Source organism: Paramormyrops kingsleyae, chromosome 1, assembly GCF_048594095.1.
Source record: "Paramormyrops kingsleyae isolate MSU_618 chromosome 1, PKINGS_0.4, whole genome shotgun sequence".
NCBI classification, from domain to species: domain Eukaryota; kingdom Metazoa; phylum Chordata; class Actinopteri; order Osteoglossiformes; family Mormyridae; genus Paramormyrops; species Paramormyrops kingsleyae.
The window spans coordinates 60532782-60558946 of record NC_132797.1 but is presented as its reverse complement, the minus strand read 5'-3'; the positions used below and the strand labels follow the sequence as shown (position 1 = coordinate 60558946).

At 40.7% G+C, this 26165-nt stretch overlaps 1 protein-coding gene across 1 annotated transcript; it reads right to left on the bottom strand.

The window, feature by feature from the left end:
* Positions 1-15237: 15237 nt before the first annotated feature.
* Positions 15238-25630, bottom strand: LOC111858934 (calcitonin gene-related peptide type 1 receptor-like). The gene is made up of 11 exons (XM_072716976.1): positions 25463-25630; positions 24809-24919; positions 24477-24589; positions 24269-24360; positions 23988-24111; positions 23743-23896; positions 23601-23661; positions 19961-20027; positions 19342-19560; positions 18938-18979; positions 15238-18263 (listed from the first exon to the last, which is right to left on the bottom strand). The coding sequence occupies exons 1-11, from the start codon at positions 25551-25553 to the stop codon at positions 18045-18047; spliced, it is 1293 nt and encodes a 430-aa protein (XP_072573077.1). The 5' UTR covers positions 25554-25630; the 3' UTR covers positions 15238-18044.
* Between the last annotated feature and the right edge of the window lie 535 nt (positions 25631-26165).

The window sequence follows — 26165 nt, the reverse complement described above, 5'->3', positions numbered from 1 at the left end:
CAATATCTGAATCCATACCTTATAAAGAGGTAGATTTACTTTTTTCCACTTAAATGGAAATGTATATAAATGTATTCATGATTCTTTATGTTATACAATTAATGTTTACTAAAGGTAAAGGTGTCCTAAATTTTGAGGTGTCATTATCTTTTCCCGCACCACTCCTATCAAACCTAGAACTGGCCAGTAGAACTACTAAGTGGACCCAAAATAGGGTCATAAGTGTCACACATGCACCATTTTCACGCATTATTTAGCATGTTAGTATGTATGGGCGTGGCCTATATTTCACGTGGTGAAAACAGACCCAGCTGAAAAATAGCAGAAAACACTACTTCGGAATGGATTATATTAAACTACATGCGTATTACGTCACGATTTGTGCGTAGCAGCCATTTTACCAGGGAATGTCGGAGATGTGCGTCACACAGTTACATAAAGTTCTGTATTTCTTTTCATCCATCCATCCATCAATCCATTATCTTCCGCTGGATCTGAGGTCGGGTCACGGGGGCAGCAGTCTCAGCAGGGAACCCAGACTTCCCTCTCCCCGGCCATTTCATCCAGCTCCTCCGGGGGAATCCCTAGGCGCTCCCAGGTCAGCTGAGAGACATAGTCCCTCCAGCGTGTCCTGGGTCTTCCTCTGCCTCCTCCCAGTGGGACATGCCCGGAACACCTCACCAGGGAGGCGTTCAGGAGGCATCCTAAGCAGATGCCCGAGCCACCTCATCTGGCTCCTCTCAATGCGGATATTTCTTTTCAATGTTAAAGAAAGTTTCATATAAACTGAATGTATAGCGAGTGCTCAGGACTATGAAAAGCTGTATTTTGTTCAGGCAAATGGGACTGAGGCATTTCTTCGTATCATTTGAAGGAAGTAATTTACCACACAATTAACCATAAAGTGTAAATGCAGGCGCAATGAGGCGCAGTAACACTTTCTTAAATTATCATAATGCGTGAATTCCCAGCTTTGTCTTTCAGTAGGGTGTCGAACATAAACTCAAAGAAACTGTTATTTAGATATACACTCAAAAAATACAAACAGGACCAGCGACTGCGACGCAGATGATATGCAACGTTAAGTTCACCAGTCGGTTCTCCATTTTACACAAGCTCAGTGGCTATAAAACTCCCACGTTTAGATGATAGAAATTAACTTTGTCCTTAGGAACAAAACTAGCTAGCCTGATTTATCGCTAATGAAGGTTTCCATATATGACAAACCACAAGATGCCACTGCCTCAGCATGTCTGTTGAAATTAACTTAATTTAGAATGCCACTAGCCTTAGGAGGCTAGCGAGTTCATTTACAAGTTCTAGAGTACAGTACTGCTGTTTGCTAATCGTCTTATACTGACATTCTGTCAGCAATATATGCCTATTTTACTGCATATACTAATAGGTAATTTGAGCCGATCACCAAAGCAGCTTCTTTCCTTGGAATAATGCGAAGGATGGCGATAGGCTGTATTTAAAAGTCTATAAGCCTAGTGATGAAAGTTCTTAAAATGGCATTTTATTAAGTACTATAAATACACAGAATACAATCTCTCAATCTATTTTATTACAAATTAGCCTACATCTGATTTTTTCCATCCAGCAAAATACAAATTAAAAAATTTGCAAAAGGAAATGAATACACATTTTTAATGAATTTAACTGAAATACTGTCCATTCTCAGAACACAGAACATGCCACTTTTTGACAGTATCGTCATTAAAGTTGTTTTGATCGATGGATCTTGGCCAAGTATTCTGTAGCCTTTCCGGCAGCTCTTCTGTCTCTTTGCCTTGATTTGTACGATCCGAAGGTATACAGAAGAAACTTAGATGTCACTCGCACCCCGGTAAAATGGCCACCGCCTCGTTTTCATTTATGTGTACCTTGGACAATGACGTCAACTTAATACGACCCATTACAGATTGTGTTTTGATTAAAAGATCCAGCTGCTGCAATAATAATTAATATACTGTAGGAACTACTGACTGCTTGTTTTTGCTGCATTGTTCAGTCATTCATTGCAAAGGACAATTACTGCTACGTTCTGGGAAATGGTTAAGGTCATAGCTGAGTATTTCACTAATGAAGAAAAGCAGAAGCACTTTATGTTAAAAGGAATAACTAATTTGATATAAATAAATATGTTGATCATTAATTATCATGATAATTATCATATCGTGAACCTTTTATCATTATATTATCATACCATGAGTTTTTGGTATTGTTACATCCCTACTGTCACGTTCGCTGGGGAGGCGATCCGGGAAGCAGGGAAACGGAACAGGCAACAGGTGAGAACAATCAGGGATGAACACGAGGTAACGAGGTGGGCGTGGCACACATTAGGATCGGACGGAGCAGGGCGTGACACCTACTATGTACTATTATTATTTCCACTGTCCATTTGTTAGTTTTGCTTAGACAACAAAAGAAAATCGGTGGGTCAGCAGGTAGGACTGTTGCTTCACACTTCTGGGGTTATATCGAAAACAGATCATAAAGCAAGTTTACCTTAGTGGCCTTGGGTATGATGAGGGCAACAGGTTCAGGTTCATGTTACTTTATTTGTACCCATAGGTAGATTTGGGGCGCAGTCATGAGTCATACATCCTACATACACACTTCAACATTGGAACAACTGACAACAAAACAGATTAAAAAACGTTATGAGTTATGGCTGCTGGAACAAAGCTGTCTTTAAATCTTTTTTAAACCTTCGTCCAGAGGGAAGAAACTGAAACTCACTGTGCAGAGGCTCCTACAGGCTCCTCCGAGCTGCTGCCACTGGCCACTGGACTTTTTTGCATCTCGCTGTCAGATTGCCTGTGTTTTTATTGCCAACATACTGTAGCAGCACAGGCTTTCTTTAGTCATTCTCAAGTGAAACCTTGTCATTCTCTGTTTGCTGCTTGCTGCGTACAGCTGCTTTTCCATCCTGATTGTAGGCATTTTATACCATCTGACTTTCTGCTCATGCTGGTGTGAGAAATGGACAAAGTGTATGAGGCTGAGAATGTTGTTGCACGAGCACCATTTCAGGGGTCAGGGTTCACTGGCAGGCTCTGTGATATCTGGCTGCACGCCCACAGACAGGCAGGAAACTGAATTCTATAACATCCCACCTTTTCCCACATCCCTGGATGAGCTGTTTCAGCTCAAAAGAGAACAATGGCAGGAAACAGGGAAAGATGAAACTGCGTTCCTAGAAGTGGGCTCTCTGAGGCATTTGGGGGAAGGTTCCTCCAGGGGGCAGGCTCCTTGCTGCCCCGTCACTGCTGCTTATTGGGCCTTCAATGGTAGGAAGCTGCTTCTATCCATTTGACCCCTGGCTTGAGTGCTTCAGTCCTCTGGATCTGAAAGAAGAAAGTTTTAGTGCCAGAAGTTTCAGCCACTTTATTATTGAAACGTATTCTAGTAGTTAATGTAAGAGAAAGACAAATGGAAGATGATAAAAAATGATGTGAGCTGCTGTCACGTTATACAGTAAAACCAGTTTTAGCTGACTGTAGTATAGTGAAATGCTGGACATACTGTCACTGCCAGGTCCCTGACCAAGCTCCACTTCCAGCCTGAAGTGTAATACTTCCTGGTTAAACTGAAAAGACAGCTGATTCTTTCTTTATATAGCTGGTATCCAAAGTGAAGCTGACAGCTTGGATATTTTCTCATGTGGTTTATTAGTTGTGGTTTACGTAGGCTTGCTATTCATACACAACCATTTGGACACAATGCCTCTGCCCTTGGCCATGAGGGGAGTCACCATCTCATCTTCTTTCTTCCCATGGAGCTGTTGAAATGGAGTTAGCTTTGGTTAATTTAGTTTTATTTGCCCGCAGCTGAGAAACCTTCTTCGTGACGAGACTGCCAAAACCCTAATGATGACATCACTTGCTGGAACAGAGAGAGCTTGTGGATTTATGGGTCTGAAAAGCCATGTGGTCCGATAAACCAGATACGCCACGCTTCCTGTGGCCCCGCCCTTCGCAGGTCGCCCAAGCTGGTTGGGCCACAGTACAGCTTTGCCCATAACTCATCCACAGCCCTTCCTGAAGCCAAGAAGTCAGGCTTTGTCCTCCTGAGGCAGCAGACCCTGTGCTCCTACAGGCTCCTCCAAGCTGCTGCCGCTGGCCACTGGACTTTTTTGCATCTTGCTGTCAGATTTGCTGTGGTTTTATTGCCAATTCTAAACAAAGGGGGTGACTGGCTGCAAGGCGTCATACCCTAGTCTGTCCTGTCAGAGCAGCGATAGGAAGTTGTGTGGAGGTGCCACGGCTCCGGCCACACACAGTCCATCACACCTGTGCTTACCTAGGAATTCTTAGCTGCTTTCCTTGGTGTTTGCCCACTACCGCTGCTACTGCCGCATGTGCCTTTGCTTGTTTGAGCAGACAGCATGTTCCTTTATCAGTGCCTGCGATTCAACCCACTTGTTGTATGCTGCAGTGATTATGGCAGCAGTGGTCTGTCTGTATGTCTGTGTCAGTGATCATGTATATATTACATTGTGGGTACCAGATTTCCCTATAATGTGATTTTTTCAATCCCCACAAAGATAAGCTCGGTTTTATAGAAATCTTTGAATGAAATTAAAAAACTAAAAATGCTGAAAGTCTTGTATTTTGTTTGTTGATTTATGGTTAAGGTTAGGGCTGAGCAGCGGTCAAGGTTGTCAATTATGGGATTAGTGTTATGCCCATAGAAATGAATGGAGAGTCCCTATTAAGAAATGAGTACACTGTGTGCAGAATTATTAGGCAAGTACTATTCCTGGAGATCATTTTATGGAAAACCAATTAATTGGTTCCCGGCCCCCCAAAAATACACCTAAATATGTTTTTTTTTTTGTTTGTTGAAACAAAAAAATGAACAGGATAAAACAAGAAGAGCATTTTTTTCTTAATGGCTTCCAAAACGATAAAGATATTATCCCAACATTACCCCTGTCCTGCCCCGATCGTCCGCTCCTTCCGTGTGCCATGCCCCCTTGTTATCCTCGTGTGGGATCCCCATGTGATCAGCTGTTTTTGGTTGTTGTCATTATTAAAATGGGAAAGAGCTGTCCTGCAATTGATTGCCAAAAACTAAATAAGTAAGTATAGGATGTGGATTGGTCATGCATGGCCGATACCCGATCCGTTAAATAGGTCTGGATCGGCGCCGATACCGATCCGAATATTGGTATCGGTGCATCTCTAGTTATCTTCTCTCTACAAGCCTCTTCAGTCCTCTTTGGCTGTGGGCAACAAAAAGCTTTCTTGTACAATGATCACATTTCAAAAGTCTGACAGTTTCAATTGTTTTGCATCCCTCTGGTATTTTATTTTTTTTTTTCCTGCTCTATGTAAGGTCCTCTTTGGCCCATTTTAATAGTAATAATAATTCGCTTAATAATTCTGCACAGGAAAGTGTTTATGTTTTCCTGTTTTTATCCGAAACACATGCTGCAAAAAAACACGTAAAATGGGAAAGAGCAAATTTACAGGAAAACAATCGAAACTGCCAGTCCAAATACTGAACATTTTACTGTTTTTAAACAGTTAATTCTGAATTAGAGATTCATCTGGACTCAAAGTATTGGTCGTTTGAGAAGATACAAGTGAAATACACACTTGCCTAATAATTCTGCACACAGTGAATGTGGACTGTGTGTGTGGACTGTGCGCATTTTTCACTCTTAGTCTTAACTTATAAGTGAAAATCACTAAAACAGGGAAAAAACAATATATGAATACAAATGAGGAATGTCGTTTTGTCTTTTTTTTTTTATAGATTATTATTTTTTCCGAATCCATTTCCTGCATTCTCTTAGTCCTCTATCCTTAAGTAATTACTAGTAAAGTAAATATAATCCAAGCCGGTGATTTTTTCACAATCACAGGAAGGCTGTCCAGGACTTATGCCCTTTTTCCTTGACAGTGACTTGGACAGAAATTTCCTCCTTTGAAACACATTTCTCCGCTAATCGGTGCTGTGGGTTTCATCAGTTTTGTCAAGGTTTTCTTAGTGGAATGTTCAAGCCACCCTGTGAATCTGCTCAGGAAGGCACTTGAGTTGATAGTGGCAGGTGTGGAGGCTTGTACACTGGTCTGGACCACTCATTTCACAGACAGGCACACACACATTCTCATGCTGGTCTGTTTCACGCATTTGCAAGGTCACAGTTGGCTTTCTTTGAGATTCAGACTAATGTTGACTAATGGTTTGGAATCATAACACCAGACATGGAGAGGTCCTCCTTTATAGTTTTCGTTTAGGGAGGCTTTCTTAAATATTACATCAGTTATACAGTATCTCATGAAGCATATTGAATGTATTGGTTAAATGTGTGATTTATAATTGTTATCACTTATATGTTCTCACTCTTCCCACATCGCTTGAGTGCCCATGTATAGAAGTGTCCTGTTCCTGTCTCCATGGTGACTACTGTAACTCAGGGTGGGGTTCAGCCTTGGCCCCATTCCTGTGCTGCTCTCATCCATTGTTGCGTTCCATGATCCTGCCAAAAAGACAAGACACTGTAGGTTCAGCCCCTGTCTGCATCACAATACAGTGACCCTAGACTATGTGTGTGAGCCTAATGATGTGTGTGAAGAAAGTCTCCCATCACTGTGAACTGTGGAAGGAGAGACACTCACTGTTAGAGATCGAAATGTTGTGTAAAATTTCTACGTCTATCAGCACATGCAGAACCTTTAATCCATATGACTCCATGTACAGTTAAAGGTTTGTTGTGCAGTAGAAGCAGACCTTTATGATGACCTGTGCTTTGTAGTGCAGAAGACTATCTAATGCTTAAGATCATTTTGATGATATGTTGCTTTTGGCGACACCTCTGTTTTGTAGCAAAAATTTGTTCTTATTGCAAGCTACAGTAGCAATGGTCAAGACCCGGAGCTAGCTAACAAAGTACAAGTAATGTTAGCCTTGGAGATGCGCAACATATCGGTATCAACCAAAATTCTTTAAAAATCAAGACACCAACCTTCTTTGTATTCCAGTAATAGTTTCTAATGAATGATAATATTTGTAAAATTTAAGTTAAATTAAGTTTGTATTTAGGTAATCCAAAATTGATCAATCAAATTGTGATATAATTGAAAGACTTCCAATGCATCAAATTGTTCCCTCAATAATCGTAATTGAATCGACTTGACTGCTCCTGTTGGATATGGAAACCAAGGCAGTTACATTGGCTTTACAGCTGAAGTATGAGCAAGGTCTTAATGATTGTAATAGGCAGAGACCCTCCCTGTTTGCCATTTCCTCTCCTGTCGTAGACATGGGCGAGCAGAAAGGACATATTGGCGCCATCCCATCCTGTGTTACACATACAGTGCATTAAAGGATACAGTCTCAATCATCGCCCACCCACCATTTCTTCCAGTTCTAGCTCAAACCAGATGGCTTTTAACTGTGCACTTCATAACAGTGATGCTTTAGAAATAGTTAGGTGATTTTCTTTTTCTTCAGCTTTCAGCATGCAATTTCCCTGGAAACTCATGTGCTTGAATTTTTTTTTGTAGTTTTACCACTTTAATATAATGTTGGTCCTGGACCTAGAAGAAGGCACCAGTACCTGCTTTGCTCTCTTGCTGTATGGCCTTAAGCATAAAAATAGAATAACTTTTTCTGAATGTTTTGAACCAAATATATACAATAATTCTTTTATGCCTTGGATGGCTCCTGGGATGTTTGCGAATCTGGGCATCCAGAATCAGAATCAGTGCGAGGAGAGCTTGGGCATTGAAGAGATTGAGTCTCTATCATAGGTCTTTCAAGGTACTCTTACATGAGAAGATCAGGAGCAGTGGCTGTGTGTTTCTACAGTGCAGCCTTCGAAGGTTGTTTCATGACTGGCTGCTTTGGGAGTGCCATCATGGAGAAAGGAGAGATTTTTTTAACCCAGATTTTCAGATTGTGCTGCAACTTTCCAAACTTTGTGCTGTGCTTTTCTTAAGCAAGCATGACTTTGATTAAGAAAGGGTGTGTTAATGGTAATTAATTTGGAAGCAATTATTTTAGTGTGAGGAGTAACAAAGACTGAGAAGTCGATGTTCCTGCAGTCTGCATTTCAGTGAGCAGAGCAGATCGTAAGGCTAAGTGCTGCTGACAGCATCCTGTGGTTCCTCTGTGACCATCATGGATAATTACTATGCCCCTCCTGCAATCAGCTTGACAACAGCACTGGGCTGTACATCTCTAATTCCTGGGTCCATCACACACCTGCAATCTCTTCACCTTTTAGGAAAGGATTTAATTTTACCTGGTAATTTTCTCTCTTGACTTTAAAATATGCATGAAAGTGGAATTTTAGAATTAAAAAAATTCCAAGTTCTAAAAATTTGAATTTGGAAGTTGTCTTCCCTTCCCGTAGGAATTGCAGTTGCATCTTTCAACACTAAGAAAGGTATAGTGCATAACAGAATGGGTGGCTGACATGTATCTGACTCACCCCGTTGCTGCTTCAGGCAGAAATTGTAGGGTGAAATTATTCATTACAGTAAAATCCTGTTATAACGGACTTCAAGGGACCTGGCAAAACAGTCCATTATATCCAAAGTCCGTTATATCCAGAGTTGCTGTATCCCCAGAACACAACTACAGGACACCATTTACTCATGCCACACCCCAGCAGACACACTTGTGGTATAGATTATTATATTGTACATGTAGTGATCCAACTTTTCCTGACCAGATGCGTGACTATTAATAATCTCAACAACGTATCTGCACTGGATATCACCGGCATGCCACACGCCTTGTAGGTGGAGTCTGTATGTCCGTTATAGCCGAACAAAACTGTAGCTAAAAGTGGCCCTGGGGACCAAGTTGTTTTTCCGTTATAAGCGAAATTCTGTTATATGCGAGTCCGCTATATCCGATGCTTTTTCTGCATGTTTTTAAAGGCGCACGGCTGGGACCAGCGGACCTCATCCGTTATAGATGATATTCCATTATAAGCGAGTCCACTATAATGGGATTTTACTGTATTAAAATTAAAGCTGAATCAAGCTGTTCCCAGTAATGATAATGGTGGCGCCCTGAGCCACCCTTGAAGGATGAAATTGACTCCTCCAATGCATAATGTGCTGCAGACATTTGGAAATGCAGACAGCTTCCATATGTGCTGTACATACTTGTCCTTGTGGGATTTTCAAAAGCTCTGCTGGCTTCAGTCATCAAAAATCTGAAGTGGGACAGCCCTTCCATGAATTTGTGTTCATTTTGGTTTGCAGTTTGCAAGTTGTTGTCAGTGTGGTGTTTTCTTGCTATAGTCTCTCTCTGCATGTGTCAAAAAGCTAAAATCGTAAGCAAGAAAAAGTAATGTTATCTCATCCGTCATCTGTAAGAAAATGGTGCCGGTGCGGTGATTCACTGACTGCTTGGCCTTGTGTTTTTGTTTGAGTGGGGTGGAGTACCCTGGCGGGGCTTCTTCTGCTCTCTGTGCCCTTGACTGTTGTATATTTCTCACGCTGTGTCGCTGGAGGATTTAATGCCGCACACTTCAGATGTTTCCCAGATGCACAACTGCATCACAGAATGTTTGCTGAACAAAAAAACCATGTGTATGGTAGGCAAAGGAATAACACTCCCACCAAAGGCTTCTACTTCCAATTCCAGAACACTGCTCTTGTAGACTTCAGCATATTAAACATGAACTGCTGAAGTATGATTTTTGCTACATAAATTGTAGAATTATAAGTTTTGTATGATTGCTTACAAGCACTTAAACACTGTTGTAGTAATGTCTGCTTCTAATTGCTCAGCACCCGTAAGCTTAGAAGACAAGAATACAGACTTCATCAACTGAAAAGTATAATAATTGTAACAATTAGCATAAAAACCCAAGTAAGCTTGTTTCCCTAAAGCCAAAACAACATCCCAAGATGGTCTGGCATTTGGTTCTGCCTACCACACTGAAATTATTTGAATCTTGAGTGTTTTTAGTGTTGAGTCAAGATTCTCTTAGCTGGAGCTTCAATTAAGTGCATTTCATGTTGGCTTACAAGGTTAAAAAAAGATCGGCTTTCCACTATCTACCAGGACAAGGAAGTTCCTAACCATTCTCAGGAGAGACCAGAAAAATGTCTATTGTTTACTGATGGACTTACAGTCAAGGGTTTAATGGCTATCACAATACTTAGAAACAATACCCTTTTTCTTTCTCAAGCAGACATACTTGATTTAACAATGGTCAGTGCTAATGCTAATACTAGTGAAGCTATTGCAAACAAACTGCATCAGATTTAAAAATCATCTCTATTATTTCAGTAGTTGTGTCTTTAGCTATGATACTGCTAATTTTGAATGATGATAAAGTTCAAATATTAGCCAGCAATATTGGCCGAGGGTGACGCATCAGGCTTGTATTGATGTGCAAACATCCCACATCTCCCAGAAGCTTCGGGAGTGTCCTGAAAATTGATAGCAGCTCCCTGACACCCATGAGTGGCACGCAATGTCATGGAATTCTGTTGTTCTGCTATTCAGTGACAGTTAAATAAGCTTACAAGAGCTGTTACTGCCACCACCCCAGCCAGCACTAGGCTTGAGCACTAGCTAGTTTTTAATACTGTCATACCATCTAGACATTATACTGTGGTATTTTTAAAAACAGCGTTACGTCGGTATTTCCTGATAAATTTTGCCAAGTGGGGTGATTTTACAAAAAAATAATGCAGGTTTACACTGTTACAATAATACTGCCCAAGCCTAGCCAGTACACCTAATGGTTTTCCCTCCTTCGCCTCCCTGGAATCAATATGTTTCAGGTAGGGTGTCTGTAATATGTTAACTGATATATTGTGCATCTCTACATATTGTTCATAAAGACAATATGTAATGCAGAAGCAAAAATATGTAGAGAAATACATTGCTCAAGAATTGGTAAAGAAAATCAAGATCTTGATTCTGAGTGAAAAAAATTGGGATTCATATTTTACGCAGAATCGTCCAGCCATAATGGACACCTGTGGAAAACTATTACCCAGGCCCTTGAATATATTAATGTCAGTGGGAGTGTAGGATTTGGCTTCTCCTCTCTGACTCCATCCACAGAATAACACATCAATATGGAACTGAGGGAACTGAGTAAAGTCTTGTTTGATACATGAGGACTGAGGTCAATGACCTCCCAGAGGAAGAATTGCACAGTTGAAATGCCCTGTAACTTGATATGATTTCTTAAACAAAGAAAACCCATCTTGATTTGGCTGAGTTTATGCTGTAAGTTGATCATTATGTAGTCATCTTTGGGCAGGAGAAATTAAGGCAAGCAGCAGCTCCCATGTGGTCATCCAATTTTTTACTAAATAGAAAATTCAACAAAAAAATTTAATTAAAAATACTGCTTTTGGTGGTCTGTTTAACCATATGGTGTCAGTTTCTAAACCTGGAGCTAGGTCTAAAAAAATTACTTTCTCATCATGTAACATATTGACCATGGCATCAAGTCATGTGATCTGGCTATGAACTGCACTTTATTTTGTTCCTCCACAGTTTCTGGTTTGCCTAATCATGTTTAGATAGTAAAAAACATTGTATGAAAAGGGCAATCCTCTTATTATTATGCTGCATGTTCTATTGATTTGTTTAATAGCCAGTGAGACCTTGCCCATTAAGATGTTGTTCCACTACACTGAAATATATCAAATGGTACAGAATTGATTTCAAATTTAGCTGCAAAGTTCATGCAGCCAACTAATTTTGATAAAACCAGTGTATATGTAGTAACAGACATCAGTAATCAGACATTATAATTATGAATACAGTGGTACCTCTGTTCTTGAACTTAATCTGTTCCGGACTCCAGATCGAATCCTAAAAAGTTCGAGTTCTGATCGAATTTTTTCCATAAGAAATAATGGAAAAACAAATAATTGGTTCCCGCCCCCCCCCAAAAAATACACTGAAATATGTTTGTTTGTTTGTTTTTTAGCATTTAAACACAAAATGAACAGGATAAAACAAGAAGAGCATTTTTTTTCTTAATGGCTTCCAAAACGATAAAAATCTTATCCAAACATTACCCATGTCCTGGTTGTGTTCCAACTACAGGGGGATCACACTTCTCAGCCTTCCTGGGAAATTATATTCCGGGGTACTGGAGAGGAGGGTGAGATCGATAGTCAAATCTCGGATTCAGGAGGAACAATATGGTTTTCATCCTGGCCGTGGAACACTGGACCAGCTTTATACCCTTGCAAGGGTACTGGAGGGGGCCTGGGAGTTTGCCTATCTAGTCTACATGTGTTTCGTGGATTTGGAAAAGGCTTACGACCAGGTTCCCCGAGGTGCTTTGTGGGGGGTGCTTTGGGAGTATGGGGTCCGGGGTCCACTGCTGTGGGCAATTCGGTCCCTGTATGAATGGAGCAGAAGCTTGGTCCGCATTGCTGGTATTAAGTCGGACGTGTTCCCATTGCAGGTTGGGCTCTGCCAGGGCTGCCCTTTGTCATTGGTCCTGTTTATAATATTTATGGACAGGATTTCTAGGTGCAGCCAGGGTGTTGAGGGTGTTCAGTTTGGTGGCCTCAGGATTGCCTCGCTGCTTTTTGCGGATGATGTCGTCCTGTTGGCTTCATCTGCTGGGGATCTCCAGTGTGCTCTGGAGCGGTTCACAGCCGAGTGCGAAGCGGCGGGATGAGGATTAGCACCTTCAATTCCAAGACCATGGTTCTCAGCCGGAAACGGGTGGATTGCCCTCTTCAGGTCAGAGAAGAGGTACTGTCTCAAGTGGAGGAGTTCAAGTATCTCAGGGTCTTGTTCACGAGTGAGGGTAGGCGAGAGCTGGACAGACGAATCGGAGCGACGTCTACAGTTTTGCAGGCGTTTAACTGGTTTGTTGTTGCTAAGAAATAACTGAGAAAGCAAAGCAAAGCTCTCGATCTATTGGTCCATCTTCGTCCCTAACCTCACCTATGGTCATGAGCTATGGGTAATGACCGAAAGAATGAGATCACGGATACAGGTGAAATGAAGTTTCTCTGCAGGGTGTCTGGGCTCTCCCTTAGGGATAGGGTGAGAAGTTCGGATATCCGGGAGAGTCCACTGCTTCTCCACGTCAAAAGGAGCCAGTTGAGGTGGTTTGGATATCTGGTGTGGATGCCTCCTGGGCGGCTACCCAGAGAGGTTTTCGGTGCATATCCTACAGGGAGGAGGCCCCGGGGCAGACCCAGGACACACTGGAGGGATTATATCTCTCGGCTCGCCTGGGAACGCCTCGGCATCCTCCCCGAAGAGCTGGTAGAGTTAGCTGGGGAGAGGGAGGTCTGGGTATCTCTCCTGAAGCTGCTACCCCTGCGACCCGAACCCTGGATGGATGGATGTATTTAATGGATGGATGGATGGATGGCAAACCATGCTAAAAAGCTGCACATGCAAGCCTTAATTTGTTTATTTGAAGATTTCTTTTATTTACTTATTTTGATTTGGGATTTTTTTTAAAACTGTATTTTATTCAATTTCAGTTGCACTGTTAAGAAGAGGACACATTTTGCACAGTTTAGAAAGATAAATAAAGGAATATTTTTGAATGAATTTGTCTGCAGCTCATTCTGCTAAAAAATCGTGAGAAAATTGAATCATATTGAATTGTGAGTTGAGTGTATCCTTACATCCCTACAACTCATCCAAGAAAGTTTGGGTCTAGTAGATATCCAGAATGATATTTAAATTCAATTTAATTATACACTATTTAATTTTATTATACAATAGAGGAAATAATGCTATTGAATGTTTCCTTATCAGCTGGAAATAGTCCTTCATAAACTCAGCCCTGGCCTGTTATAACGTTATAACCATAGTACGTTGTAACCAAGTCCCTCAAAATGAATGATAGAACACAAAATGTATATAAAAAAACTTTTATAAAACACCCCTCAAGTTGACACTATGATATACAGCTTGTGTAGTTTGAAGAATATAGTTCCTATTCTGAATAGGAACTATATTCTTCAAACTAGGTTAATATCAGTTACTCATAGACAGCCGACATAACGCAAAATCCACTGCCGGCTTATCGTTCAAATCGCCTTACTGGAACCTAATGTCAAACCGAAATTATGCACCTGTATGATTCAATTGGCTGAAATAAATTTCGATACCATGACACCATGCAAAACCATGAAAAAACAGGGGCTGCATGCAAGGAGTCCAGCCGGCGTGGAATGCTTCGTGAGGATAGGTTCATACAGTTAGGCGTTGCTAAGCGATGTGGATGGCCGGCAACAGCCGATTCTGAATTGTGCGCGCGCTCGGAAGATGAGGCTGTACGTTCTAAGCGATACTGGCGAATGGAATAATGCATTACGCGAATTCGGGACATTGAAATTTGAACGTTGTATTGGTGTAAACGTTATAAACGGGGTACGTTGTACCGAGGTTCGACTGTACTTTGAAAACACCAAATGTCATGTTTATTGTTACAAGGTATCTTTTGCAGTTTGTTGTTCCTGAATAAATTCATTATAGTCGTTATGTTCTACACTGATTTATTCTATTAGCTCTGTATCCAAAGATGGCACATGCTATTGATTTTAGTATGACATTTGGCAATTCTCTGTTAGGGCTTGTATTCCCATTATAATGCACAGGATCTATTAATAATGCCTAGTCCAAAACAATGCAGACCTACTGTAGTATGATTGTGTGGCCACTTTTTATTTGTTTAGATGAGTAACACAAACTTCTTCCAAATGGCTCCTCATTCATTCTTGCAAAGTCTGCAGGACTAGTGTGACTGGATGGAGATCTGGAGCTGGTACAATCATCCAGCACGGGAAAATAGCTCCAAAATTTATATCCTTCCAGGAGTTCCAAGTCAGAATTTAATGATTACCTTAAAATTTTCTCTGATGTCTGAGGTAGCTGGCTATAAATTTAATTTCTGTATAGGTAACGGGAAGGTTGTACATAGCCACTACATTTATAACATCTCAGCCACAAGCCTGGTTATCAGGATAAAAAAGGAGAAATAGGTGAAATGTAAATAGAATGTTAACAGGATATGTATGTAGTGGGCTAGCTTTGAATGCCTGCCAACATGTCACCTCAATATAGTAGAATAAGGGTAAGTTTCTGTCTGCTGGCTGTATGTCTAATAAGCATGAACTTTAATTAACTGGGCTGTGCCACTCAGCTATTCAGGCAGAAACTCAAATGGAATGATAGCAAGTGCTGGAAATATGTGATCAAATGTGTTTGTTTTTTCTTAATGAATACAGATCAGACTTATCGTGTTTTCAGATAATGGTTTATAATTGTATAATAAAACAGAGATCATCATAGCAACATCAGCTAAGTTCAATGGAGAAAAAAAAACCTGTGTGTGTTTATCATTACATTTATACAGCAGAAAAGGACCAGCAGGGGGTCCAATTTAAAAGTGAAATACAGTACAATACTTATGATGCACATGCACAGTCCTCACCACACAGCCTCTGTCATCATGTGAAGAGTCACACTTCAGCGGGGGACAGACCGATAATCCCATGGTTACGATGTGCTGTGGAAGCTGTCACCGCATGCAGCAGTCCTTGGAATACTGATACTCTGCACATGCTGTAGTGGTGATTCTATGTCCAAGTGAACTGCATATGAGTGAGGATTACATGCAGAATATACATTTATGATTGTGTTATATTTTTTTGTCAGTCATGTTAACATTCTACAGCCAGAAGGAAACTTCCCAAATGAAAGACCCCAACCAATTCCACATCTCCAATCGGCTGTGACCACAGTGGGTGATATGATTAACTGCTGTTGGCTTTTATGCGATTACACTCAAGTTCAAACTCAGTGGAGACCTGGAGCCAGAAGTCTGCACCATAATAGCTTTAAGACTCATTGTTCTTTAAAAAGAAAAAGTGCACTGGCGCCTGGTGTCACGTGTGATCAAAGATACACGCTGATGTGCACTCTGGTAGGTCTGTGTTTATCGGTACATACAATATGACATATTAGGTATAAATACATACATGTAATGCAAAAACACAAACAACCTTTGACCTTTACAACTATATTTACAACTTCTGAATGTGGCCAGGGTTCTTTCCAGCAATCTGACTTAAAAAAAAAATAAGTTAAAACAACTTGTTCGGTCTTTTATGTTCTGAAAACCACTAATGGAAAATTAATAATGGAAATAAATCCTGTATAGATGCCAGAAGCGTACAATGTTCCCTTAACACAGCTGGGCCACACAAGAAAGGCAATTGGCATAATGCATGGAGCTGGACTTCCTATGAATGGTTCTATGAGCAAAACCCAGTGTGGAAGCTAAAAGCCACAGTCAGCACCATACTGTGTATTACAGGGGTACTAGCATGGACCATTGTAGCAGGAGCATTGATATTCAATGATTTTCAAACTGTATTGTCCTTTCATGATAATGTGAAGGTATATGTTTTACCATACAGTCAATTAAATGTAACACAATAATTGCACAAAACATAATCAGTGTAATAATGGCACTTTCTAATAAGCGGCTATAAATGTGCAAGAATGAATAGCTTGACTGGCTAAAGCACTATAAAGCTTATCACCATAATCAGCCGATCGCTTGGTTAACTGAAGCTGATGCTTAAGGATCCTCCAATTTACATTCTGAGCAGTGAGCAGGTGTCCTGTACAGACAGCCATATGCCGTTAAACCCCTGTACCTTCGCATTATTAACTTTTTACTGAAGAAATATAATTCCGTATATAGCTGAATGAGCAGACTATGTAAAATATTAATTTATTAAGGAAATTTCACAAGTTTACTAACTTTAAAATTATATGATGAGGTCATATATTCAGGTACAGAGATGCAAATGTCCTTTGAGTACAATGTTATAAACACAAAAGTTTTTTCCAAAACTGATATAAACTGTGGTTCACCATAAGGGAACCATTGGACTATTAGTATTTAAACATCTTCATGTTTGAGACAGCATGAAATAAATCAAATCACAACGTAAAACTCAATCAAGTTAATCTTTCCAAATCTGTTCTGTTCCATTTGGGTTGCGTCAATGCAGAACCCATCCCAGATGTCAGGAGGGCTGCCAACACTCTGTCGCTCGCTGCCAGAAACCAAACCCACAAGGGTAGTTAAGAGCATAAGTCCTACACACGAGATGTAAAGATACGCAGCAGTAACTCTACCAACTCCTTACCACTGAAAAGTGACCTACTGACTTTATCATACAACACAGGACCATGTAGCTAAAATTAATGCTAATGATCTTATCCCCACTATCACGAAGAGGCTTCTTAGGAATTAATTTTTCTCTTATTTAAATGAATTGTAATCAAGGGTATGATTATCTGCATTTCCTGAGAATTTCTGAAGACTAACAAGTGAATTATATGCATGTTATCACTGGAAAATCAAATGTCATGAATGGGGTCAGCTCCTAGCTGTTGATGGTTAACACTCAGAATTTTTGCCTCCTTGGAACAATCTTCAACAACAAAAGACCCAGTAGTCAAGAGAGACATTGCAGGTAAAAAGGAAGAAAATGACCAGGTACAAGCTTGATGGACTCACTGCAACAGTGAACATGCCTCTTATGGAATGGCTGGGTCACCCAATCAGATTCTCCATCTAAAGACCACGACTGTGAAGAAAAGAGAGCTGTGGATGATGTGGTGAAGAGAAGGCATTGAGTTTGATGGCACGAGTACAGAAGACCAGGGGCAATTTGTCAAGGTGCATCAGCGTATATCCAAGTGCTTCCACTCTGTCCTCGACGCGCACACACACACTGACAGTTCATAGTGGCTACAAATAAGGTGCTGCCAGTCCTGAAAATTGTACTGATGTCTTTTTAAATACATATTTGGATAGGGATGAAGAAGGGTGCCAGGACACACATTCTATTTTGGGAAAAGCAGAGGAACAGATCCCAGTGTTTAGTAATTCATACTGATTGGCAAGCCCACTATTTTCATGTTAGTATCTTGTATGATGTACTTCATTTTTAGTATGAGGATAACAGCTCTCTAGTATTTGGTTTTCCACTGTATCTAGTCTTCAATAATGGCTGTGAGGTGATCCTTCAGGCAAAGGGGCTCTCTGGTTTGAATATGCTGGTCTCAGTGTCATGGCAGCCCTTGCCATTAAAGTGTTCCGTGAGGCTTTCGATGCTGTAGCAGCCGGGCACATCGGTGATGCTGGAGGCTGTGTAGGATGCTGAGCGCAGGGCATCTGGGTGAGCCAAGGGTGTACCGAACTGAATGCGATACTGGTTCCAGTGTCTTCTCAGAACCCCTTGCACCTGTAGACAATATTGCAGCTGCATCACCTCAATGGAAGAATACTTTCAATACCACCACCCATTTGCAGTGTTGTGCCAGTTCATTCATGACTTTTTAAATTCAGTCTAGTTCAAGCTGTATTGCACAACAGTAAAATCCAGTTATAACAGACTTCAAGGGACCTGGCAAAACAGTCGGTTATATCCAAAGTCCGTTATATCCAGAGTTGCTGTATGCCCAGAACACAAAACCATTTACTCATGCCACACCCCAGCAGACACACTTGTGGTATAGATTATTATATTGTACATGTAGTAATCCAACTTTACCTGACCAGATGCGTGACTATTAATAATCCCGACTACGTATCTGCACTGGATATCACCGGCACGCCACGCGCCTTGTAGGTGGAGCCTGCATGTACGTTATAGCTGAACAACACTACAGCTAAAAGCGGCCCTGGGGACCAAATTGTTTGTCCGTTATATGCAAGTCCGCTATATCCAATGCTTTTTCTGCATGTTTTTAAAGGTGCACGGCCGGGACCAGCGGACCTTGTCCGTTATAGACGATATTCCGTTATAAGTGAGTCCAATATAACATGACTTTACTGTACCTATATATTGTGACCCCAAAGCTTGTGCCATGTATAGTAGTTTGTATATTTGGGAGAAGAAAGTATCTTGAACCTTACCTCCCCATTAAAGAAACAGAATATGGTGGCCACCAGCAGCCCCTGAAAGTAAATAAAAGACCAAATGATAGAAGGAAGATAAACACTACATGTGGCTTAGTAAAGTGTTATGATGACCCTTCATTGAAATTGCATTCAACAACTGCAACATGAATACTGCCAGGAAGAAAAATAACTTGACCAGCATCAGTCTTTATCAATCAGTCAATACCCAGTACTGTGCAAAGGGTCCCATTTAATTACTTTGCAAAATGGGTGCCCATTTAAAAATATGTATATAAAATGTGATTGCTCTGACAGAAGGACAACTTAGAAATGATCTATAGAAAATCTGAAAGATGGTATGCATATTTAGACTTGGATTTCATTTGTAAAGGTCATGACTTACTGAAGGTGACCCCCACCTGGTAATGTATCAGGATGTGCATAATATAATCGTAGACTTCAGATGCCACATGACTATGGGGCTTGTATGGCCACAGCACAAACTGGATCCCCAGGAGCGGCACCAGAATCAGTGTGGCCCGTACAGCCTTCATGTATAGGCTAGTCTCCGTCTGATGGGTCACCTTGAGCTTGGTGATCAGAACACGGATGATGTTGAGCAAAAAGAAGAGGTTAACCTGTGGAGAGCAGGATCAAGATCATGGTAAGACACGGATCTGAGGGAACCCCAGAGTGATCCAATAATCAGAGGATCCACTCTAGCCTCTAACAATGTGTAAGTAATAGCCAATAGCAGTAATTAATGTAATGTAATTAATTGCAAGTTACAACCCACTTATGGCTGCTGAGTTCTAGTTAAAAGCTAATTAACTAATCTTACACCCCTAAAACATCAAAAACAAGGACATTTTCTCTAATGAAATATGTTGACGATATCCAAAATTCAGTAAAAAATATTGGCCCACCCACTATAGTCACACCAACTAACTTAATCCCTGAGAAAGAGAATAGAGAAATTGGTTAGTACATCCGATTTGAATAAAAGCAAAGATACAGATACAAGTGGAGTATTCCTACCAATAAAGCTGCCACAATAGGGCCATGGATGATGTACAGCAGTGATGTATTAGAGCTGATCCAACAACTGTGGGGTGGAGAACCAATATTAGCATTTGGAGTTTACATAGTTGATGTTTTGTTCCCTTTCTCTATTGAAATGTGCATGAATGCATGTATATAGCAGTGGCTTTGTAGCTTCATATGAAAGCCTTTGGTGCCCTCGGCATCTAACAGCAAATATCTATCTCCACAGGTCTGAATGCAGATCGCAGCTGCTGAACTTACATTCTATATAAAAGACACCCATAAACATTTATTTTGCAATACAAGGCATACTTTATTATCCAAGTATAAATTTGCTTATTCATGGGGTCTTTAAATTTAGCAGTAAAGTGACCACCCTTCCTAAGTGCCTGCTCTCCTTTAGGATGTTAGACAGTACATCAGTAACTAAACTTTCCCAAAGTGAACACTGTAAACTAACAAGCGGTAGTGTCCAAATAGGGCTGTTGTGATCACGTAACGATGTAATCGTGATCATATGGTGCATGCGTAATAGTCACCAGGGGCCGGTAGCACAAAACAACTTAAGTTTTCCCCTTAAGACACTTAAAGGTTTAATTTCTCCTTAGCTAAGGGATTTATTTAAGGGTGTTGCACAGAACCCCTTAAAAAGTTTCCTTAGTTAAGGAAAAACATTAAGGGATTTACAACATTGAAAGACGTTTTACAGCAGTAAAATTGTCCCGTTTCCATGGAGACAGTTCATCTGCTTGCACTCGCGCCTGCTTTTGATACCCGTTATCGCCTCACAAAGTTACTAAAAAAGTAAAAAAAAGTAAAAAAAAAAAAAAAAAAAAAATAGGAGAAAAGACAAGAAAGCCAAATTGGTCAGAGGAGGAAAAGATTATACTTTTGGAGGAATACAATAAAAGAAAGAACATATTAAAAAGTAAATTTGATCAGCAAATAACAGCAAACAGAAAACAACGAACGTGGGAGGAAACTGCAATGAAAATTAATTCAAGAAGTCTGCATTGTGCTACAATGTTAGTTATTTTATGTTCATGATTGCAAACTAACTGAACATTGATTTTTTTCTGTTAATAAATTGATCTTCATATTGTACTGGAGCTTGAATCCTGATGTGGGTCCCATCTATGATCTATCACCCTGCACACTCTTGGGAAGCCGGCTACATTAAAGAAGTGTGTTGCTATTTCATCCTCTCCTTGTTTAGAGGGGAATTTCAGCACGGTGTTCAACAGACGGGCAATGGCGTTTGAAATTCGGTGAATGACAGGGCACACCGTTGACTTGTGGACATGAAATACATCGCCTATTACAGCCTGGAACGAGCCCGTAGCATAAAGCCGCAGAGCAATCATTAATTGCAATGCAGCTGGGAGAGCACAGCTTCGGACTGTGCAGTGATCCAACTGAAGACGATTGGACAAATCATAAATTGACTGCCGGTCAAATTTATAAAGCAAAATCAAATTGTATCTAAGGGGTTATCCCGGTCGCGGAAAACTCTTTTTGGGATGCGTTCATTTTCGTTATTTATTATCATAAACTTGGCCATGTTGCAGTTAATGTACGGTTAGAGGTACCTTAATTTTTTTCTCTTAGTTTGGTTGCCAAGGTCTTATCGTTAAGGGATTCCTTAAGTATAAGACCAAGATTAGGAGAAAAACTTAAATACTTAAGAGAAAATTTTAAGGAGACTTAAGGGTGTTTTGTGCAACCAACTTTATTTTAAGGAGACCTTAACTCGGACTTTAAGGAAAGTCTTAAGGTGTTTTGTGCAACTGGCCCCAGGGCTTTAGATGACTAGTGAAACATTTGTCCGGACGCCGGCTTTTCAGTACTTTACAGACATTTACTTATGCCCACAATTTGGTAAGCAGATTACTAATGTGCCTAAGATATTAATGGGATGCATATTGTGACACCCAAAAGTCAGTAGTCTGTATAAATTCAGCGCATCCTTATGCTCATTAAATTCAGTTGCTGGAGCACACCATGCCATTGTTTTAGTAAATCTTGGAAGCAATAAACAATAAGTGCCACATGACATACACTCACCTAAAGGATTATTAGGAACACCATACTAACACGGTGTTTGACCCCCTTTCGCCTTCAGAACTGCCTTAATTCTACATGGCATTGATTCAACAAGGTGCTGAAAGCATTCTTTAGAAATATTGGCCCATATTGATAGGATAGCATCTTGCAGTTGATGGAGATTTGTGGGATGCACATCCAGGGCACGAAGCTCCCGTTCCACCACATCCCAAAGATGCTCTATTGGGTTGAGATCTGGTGACTGTGGGGGTCATTGTAGTACAGTGAACTCATTGTCATGTTCAAGAAACCAATTTGAAATGATTCGAGCTTTGTGACATGGTGCATTATCCTGCTGGAAGTAGCCATCAGAGGATGGGTACATGGTGGTCATAAAGGGATGGACATGGTCAGAAACAATGCTCAGGTAGGCCATGGCATTTAAACGATGCCCAATTGGCACTAAGGGGCCTAAAGTGTGCCAAGAAAACATCCCCCACACCATTACACCACCACCACCAGCCTGCACAGTGGTATCAAGGCATGATGGATCCATGTTCTCATTCTGTTTACGCCAAATTCTGACTCTACCATTTGAATGTCTCAACAGAAATCGAGACTCATCAGACCAGGCAACATTTTTCCAGTCTTCAACTGTCCAATTTTGGTGAGCTCGTGCAAATTGTAGCCTCTTTTTCCTATTTGTAGTGGAGATGAGTGGTACCCGGTGGGGTCTTCTGCTGTTGTAGCCCATCCGCCTCAAGGTTGTGCGTGTTTTGGCTTCACAAATGCTTTGCTGCATACCTCGGTTGTAACGAGTGGTTATTTCAGTCAAAGTTGCTCTTCTATCAGCTTGAATCAGTCGGCCCATTCTCCTCTGACCTCTAGCATCAACAAGGCATTTTCGCCCACAGTACTGCCGCATACTGGATGTTTTTCCCTTTGCACACCATTCTTTGTAAATCCTAGAAATGGTTGTGTGTGAAAATCCCAGTAACTGAGCAGATTGTGAAATACTCAGACCGGCCCATCTGGCACCAACAATCATGCCACGCTCAAAATTGCTTAAATCACCTTTCTTTCCCATTCTGACATTCAGTTTGGAGTTCAGGAGATTGTCTTGACCAGGACCACACCCCTAAATGCATTGAAGCAACTGCCATGTGATTGGTTGATTAGATAATTGCATTAATGAGAAATTGAACAGGTGTTCCTAATAATCCTTTAGGTGAGTTTATACATGAATGAATATACCCTATATCGTGGATATCCAAGATAAAAAGACAATGGTAGTGTGTTGGAACTTTTTGCAGTTTCAAGTCCGGCATGTTTATTAAACATAAGAATACACTGAATTTATGCAGATCACTAACTTTTAGGTGTCACAATACGCATCTCATTAATATTTTAGGCACACTACTAAACTGCTTACTAGTCTGTGGGCATATGTAAACGTCCGTATAGTACAGAAAAGCCAGCGTCCGTACAAATGTTTCACCCGTCACCTGAAGCCCTGGTGATGATTGCGCATGCACCATATAATCACGATTACATTGTGACGTGATCACAACAGCCCTAGTCCCAAACTTACTTATCATTGTGGTAGTAACTGCGGGCTACTGCGTAGATCAGGGCTGGTATCAGTGGGAATCCTGGGGGAGGAATTCAAATTTTTGTCAAACTGGTTTCAGTCTGAATCAAATCCTTTCAGCAGCAGCACGGCCTAAACATACCCCATCCCAGCAGATAGTACCACATCAGGTGCTGTTTCTCAGCAAACACCGCCACCACAATGAGAGTGTGCAAGTAGATCCCCTCACACAGCATCCAGAAGTAGTTACAGCCGAACAGGTAGAGATGGATCAGCATGGACAGCCTGCAGCTGGTCTGATGCGATAGAAAAGTAGACATGAGCCAGTTAAGGCCAGCTAGCAGTTGTCCCATCAATGCCGCTACATCACACCTAGATCGTACTTACTGGGTTTTGCTGCACCACCTCATTGTTCTTGGTGGAAGTCATTAACCAGATTGAGGCAATGGAATTCAATACGAAGGAGAAGAAGAGGTTCTTGTGCAGAGTAATCCTTTGGCAACTTAAACTCCTGCATAGAATAAACACGCAAGATTCAAGTGAAATCAACATTCAAAATGAAGTGTGCATGCTTTTTTTTGTACAGTCTACACAAACTTTTCAGCCATCATACAGTATAAACAAGATTCGCATTATGAAAATCTTTTCTGAATTAGTTATTTACTTACTTGAAGTGGAAAAAGATCCCAAGTGAAATAAACAAAGATATAAGTGACAATCCATCACCAATCAGGGCCAAGTATAACAAATTCATCGCAGTCTGCAAAACAAATAGTCTGGATCACACAGCATCCATTATAGCACTCACTTGTTTCATTTTTGTGTTACTCTTATGTTATCTTGTAACTGTGGTGGAGAGGTTGTTATTTAACGTACTATTCCTCCTTCAATGATAGTTTTTCTACAGCTGGTGTAGTTGGTCCAGGTTCTATTACTTTCAGGATGTATGAACCAATAGCCACTCTCTGTGCAAATCTTTGTCACCATTTCTGTAATGAAATACAAAGTATGCAATCAGTAAACAGGAACGCCCAGATATATTATGGTCAATTTTTCTTCTTTATGTTGTACTCCTATCATAAATCATCTAGTGTTGTAGGGTCATGTGATCTTTCCTACCTGCATTTTATATCCAAGGGGGCCCTGTCTGATTAACTTTCACACTCATTGAAATTGATAAAGTGGTTAAGAAAAGCAGATGTCATCACCTGTAAGGTCAAAGTTGTCAAAGTAGTCGGGGCAGAACTGATCAGAGGTGATGCCGGCTTCGGTGTCGTCCCAGCATAGCCAGCCATCCCAGGTGCGGTTACACATGGACCCTGTTTGGAGAGCAATGATATGGAGGCTGCTGTGCTCACCATCTCTGTCATCAAGTCACTCTGGCTCTCTGTTCTACCGTGCAATTAGTTTACTACTCACCTCCTCAGGTGAAGCAATAGTACCGGAGAGAGTATGCATTACATTTCTGAAACTCTACTCAGCTCAAGTCAAATGTACTTTTTTGGCATGGCTTACTAAAATCAGGACATTGAGGAACATTGTTCTTAAACAATGTTTCTCTGCACTTATCAGTGATCTTCCTAACTTGACACTGGATCCTTTAACAACCTCGAAGTAATGCTACTTTGCTCCTAATACACAAGGTCAGCCATTGTAGCAAGTGATTCTGAGGTTGTCTACTGTTGTATGGTGAAAAGGAACATTGGTCAACACCCACTTTGTTCACCTGACTGAGAATGAGTTCTACTTTCTGATGACAAGTCAGCAGGACTACCAAACTTAATATGATTCCTGAGCCTTTAAATGATGCTATGAAATTGCGACCTTCTCCACTTAAAATAAGTTGGTTTAAACTGCATTACCTTCTCGTGTTCGGTTGACATCCTTCATGATCCTCTGGTAGCACTCAAACTGAGCATTCATGATTCTGTATCTGGTGATTTCCTTGTACATGTGCTCCTGCGGGTTTTCTTCTGTTGTATTCGTGTTCTCCCATGAATTGGCTAAGACGGAAAGCTGTGAGGGGAGAAAGATAGGCCTGAAGGTTTTGATTTTACAAAACACAAAAAATACATATTTGTGGATAATTAAATATTGGTGGATCATAGCACATATTTGTAGATTGTCTTCTGTGGATTACAAATAATAAAATCCAATAAAAACTCCCATACAAGTCCCACATCCCATGTGGTGGCATGTAACCTTGCAAATCTGTCATCCAAATGATGAAAAAATGTTGCTCTAAACGGTGTATTTTGCGACACCATGAAAAAAATGAGAGCATAACATGAAACAATAGATGTTATTAATTTAGTCCCTTAGTCAGAACGACTAATGTAAAATGCAAGTGGTCAGAAAATCAGCTAGGGTCTGTCAGGCTCTATCACAATAACCATTTCAGTAATAACTTTTAAAGGACTATGCATTTCATTTGCATGAAATTTTCTGCAGCAGATAGGCTGCATGCAGGCATTGCCACCATCAGATTAGGCCATCCTAGTTTCTATGAAAACATAGAAAACGGACTGCAGCAGCTGAAAGCATGCTGACAGTTGGTTCAGAATG

Bases quoted from the DNA above. Each gene is read 5' to 3' on its own strand.
- LOC111858934 (XM_072716976.1), bottom strand. From the start codon at position 25,553: ATGTACAAGGAAATCACCAGATACAGAATCATGAATGCTCAGTTTGAG. The intron at 24,920-25,462 runs GTAATGCAGTTT...CTCTCCAAACAG, and splicing joins TGTCAACCGAACACGAGAAG to GGTCCATGTGTAACCGCACC. The intron at 20,028-23,600 runs GTAAGTTTGGGA...TCCACCCCACAG, and splicing joins AGTTACTACCACAATGATAA to TTGTTGGATCAGCTCTAATA.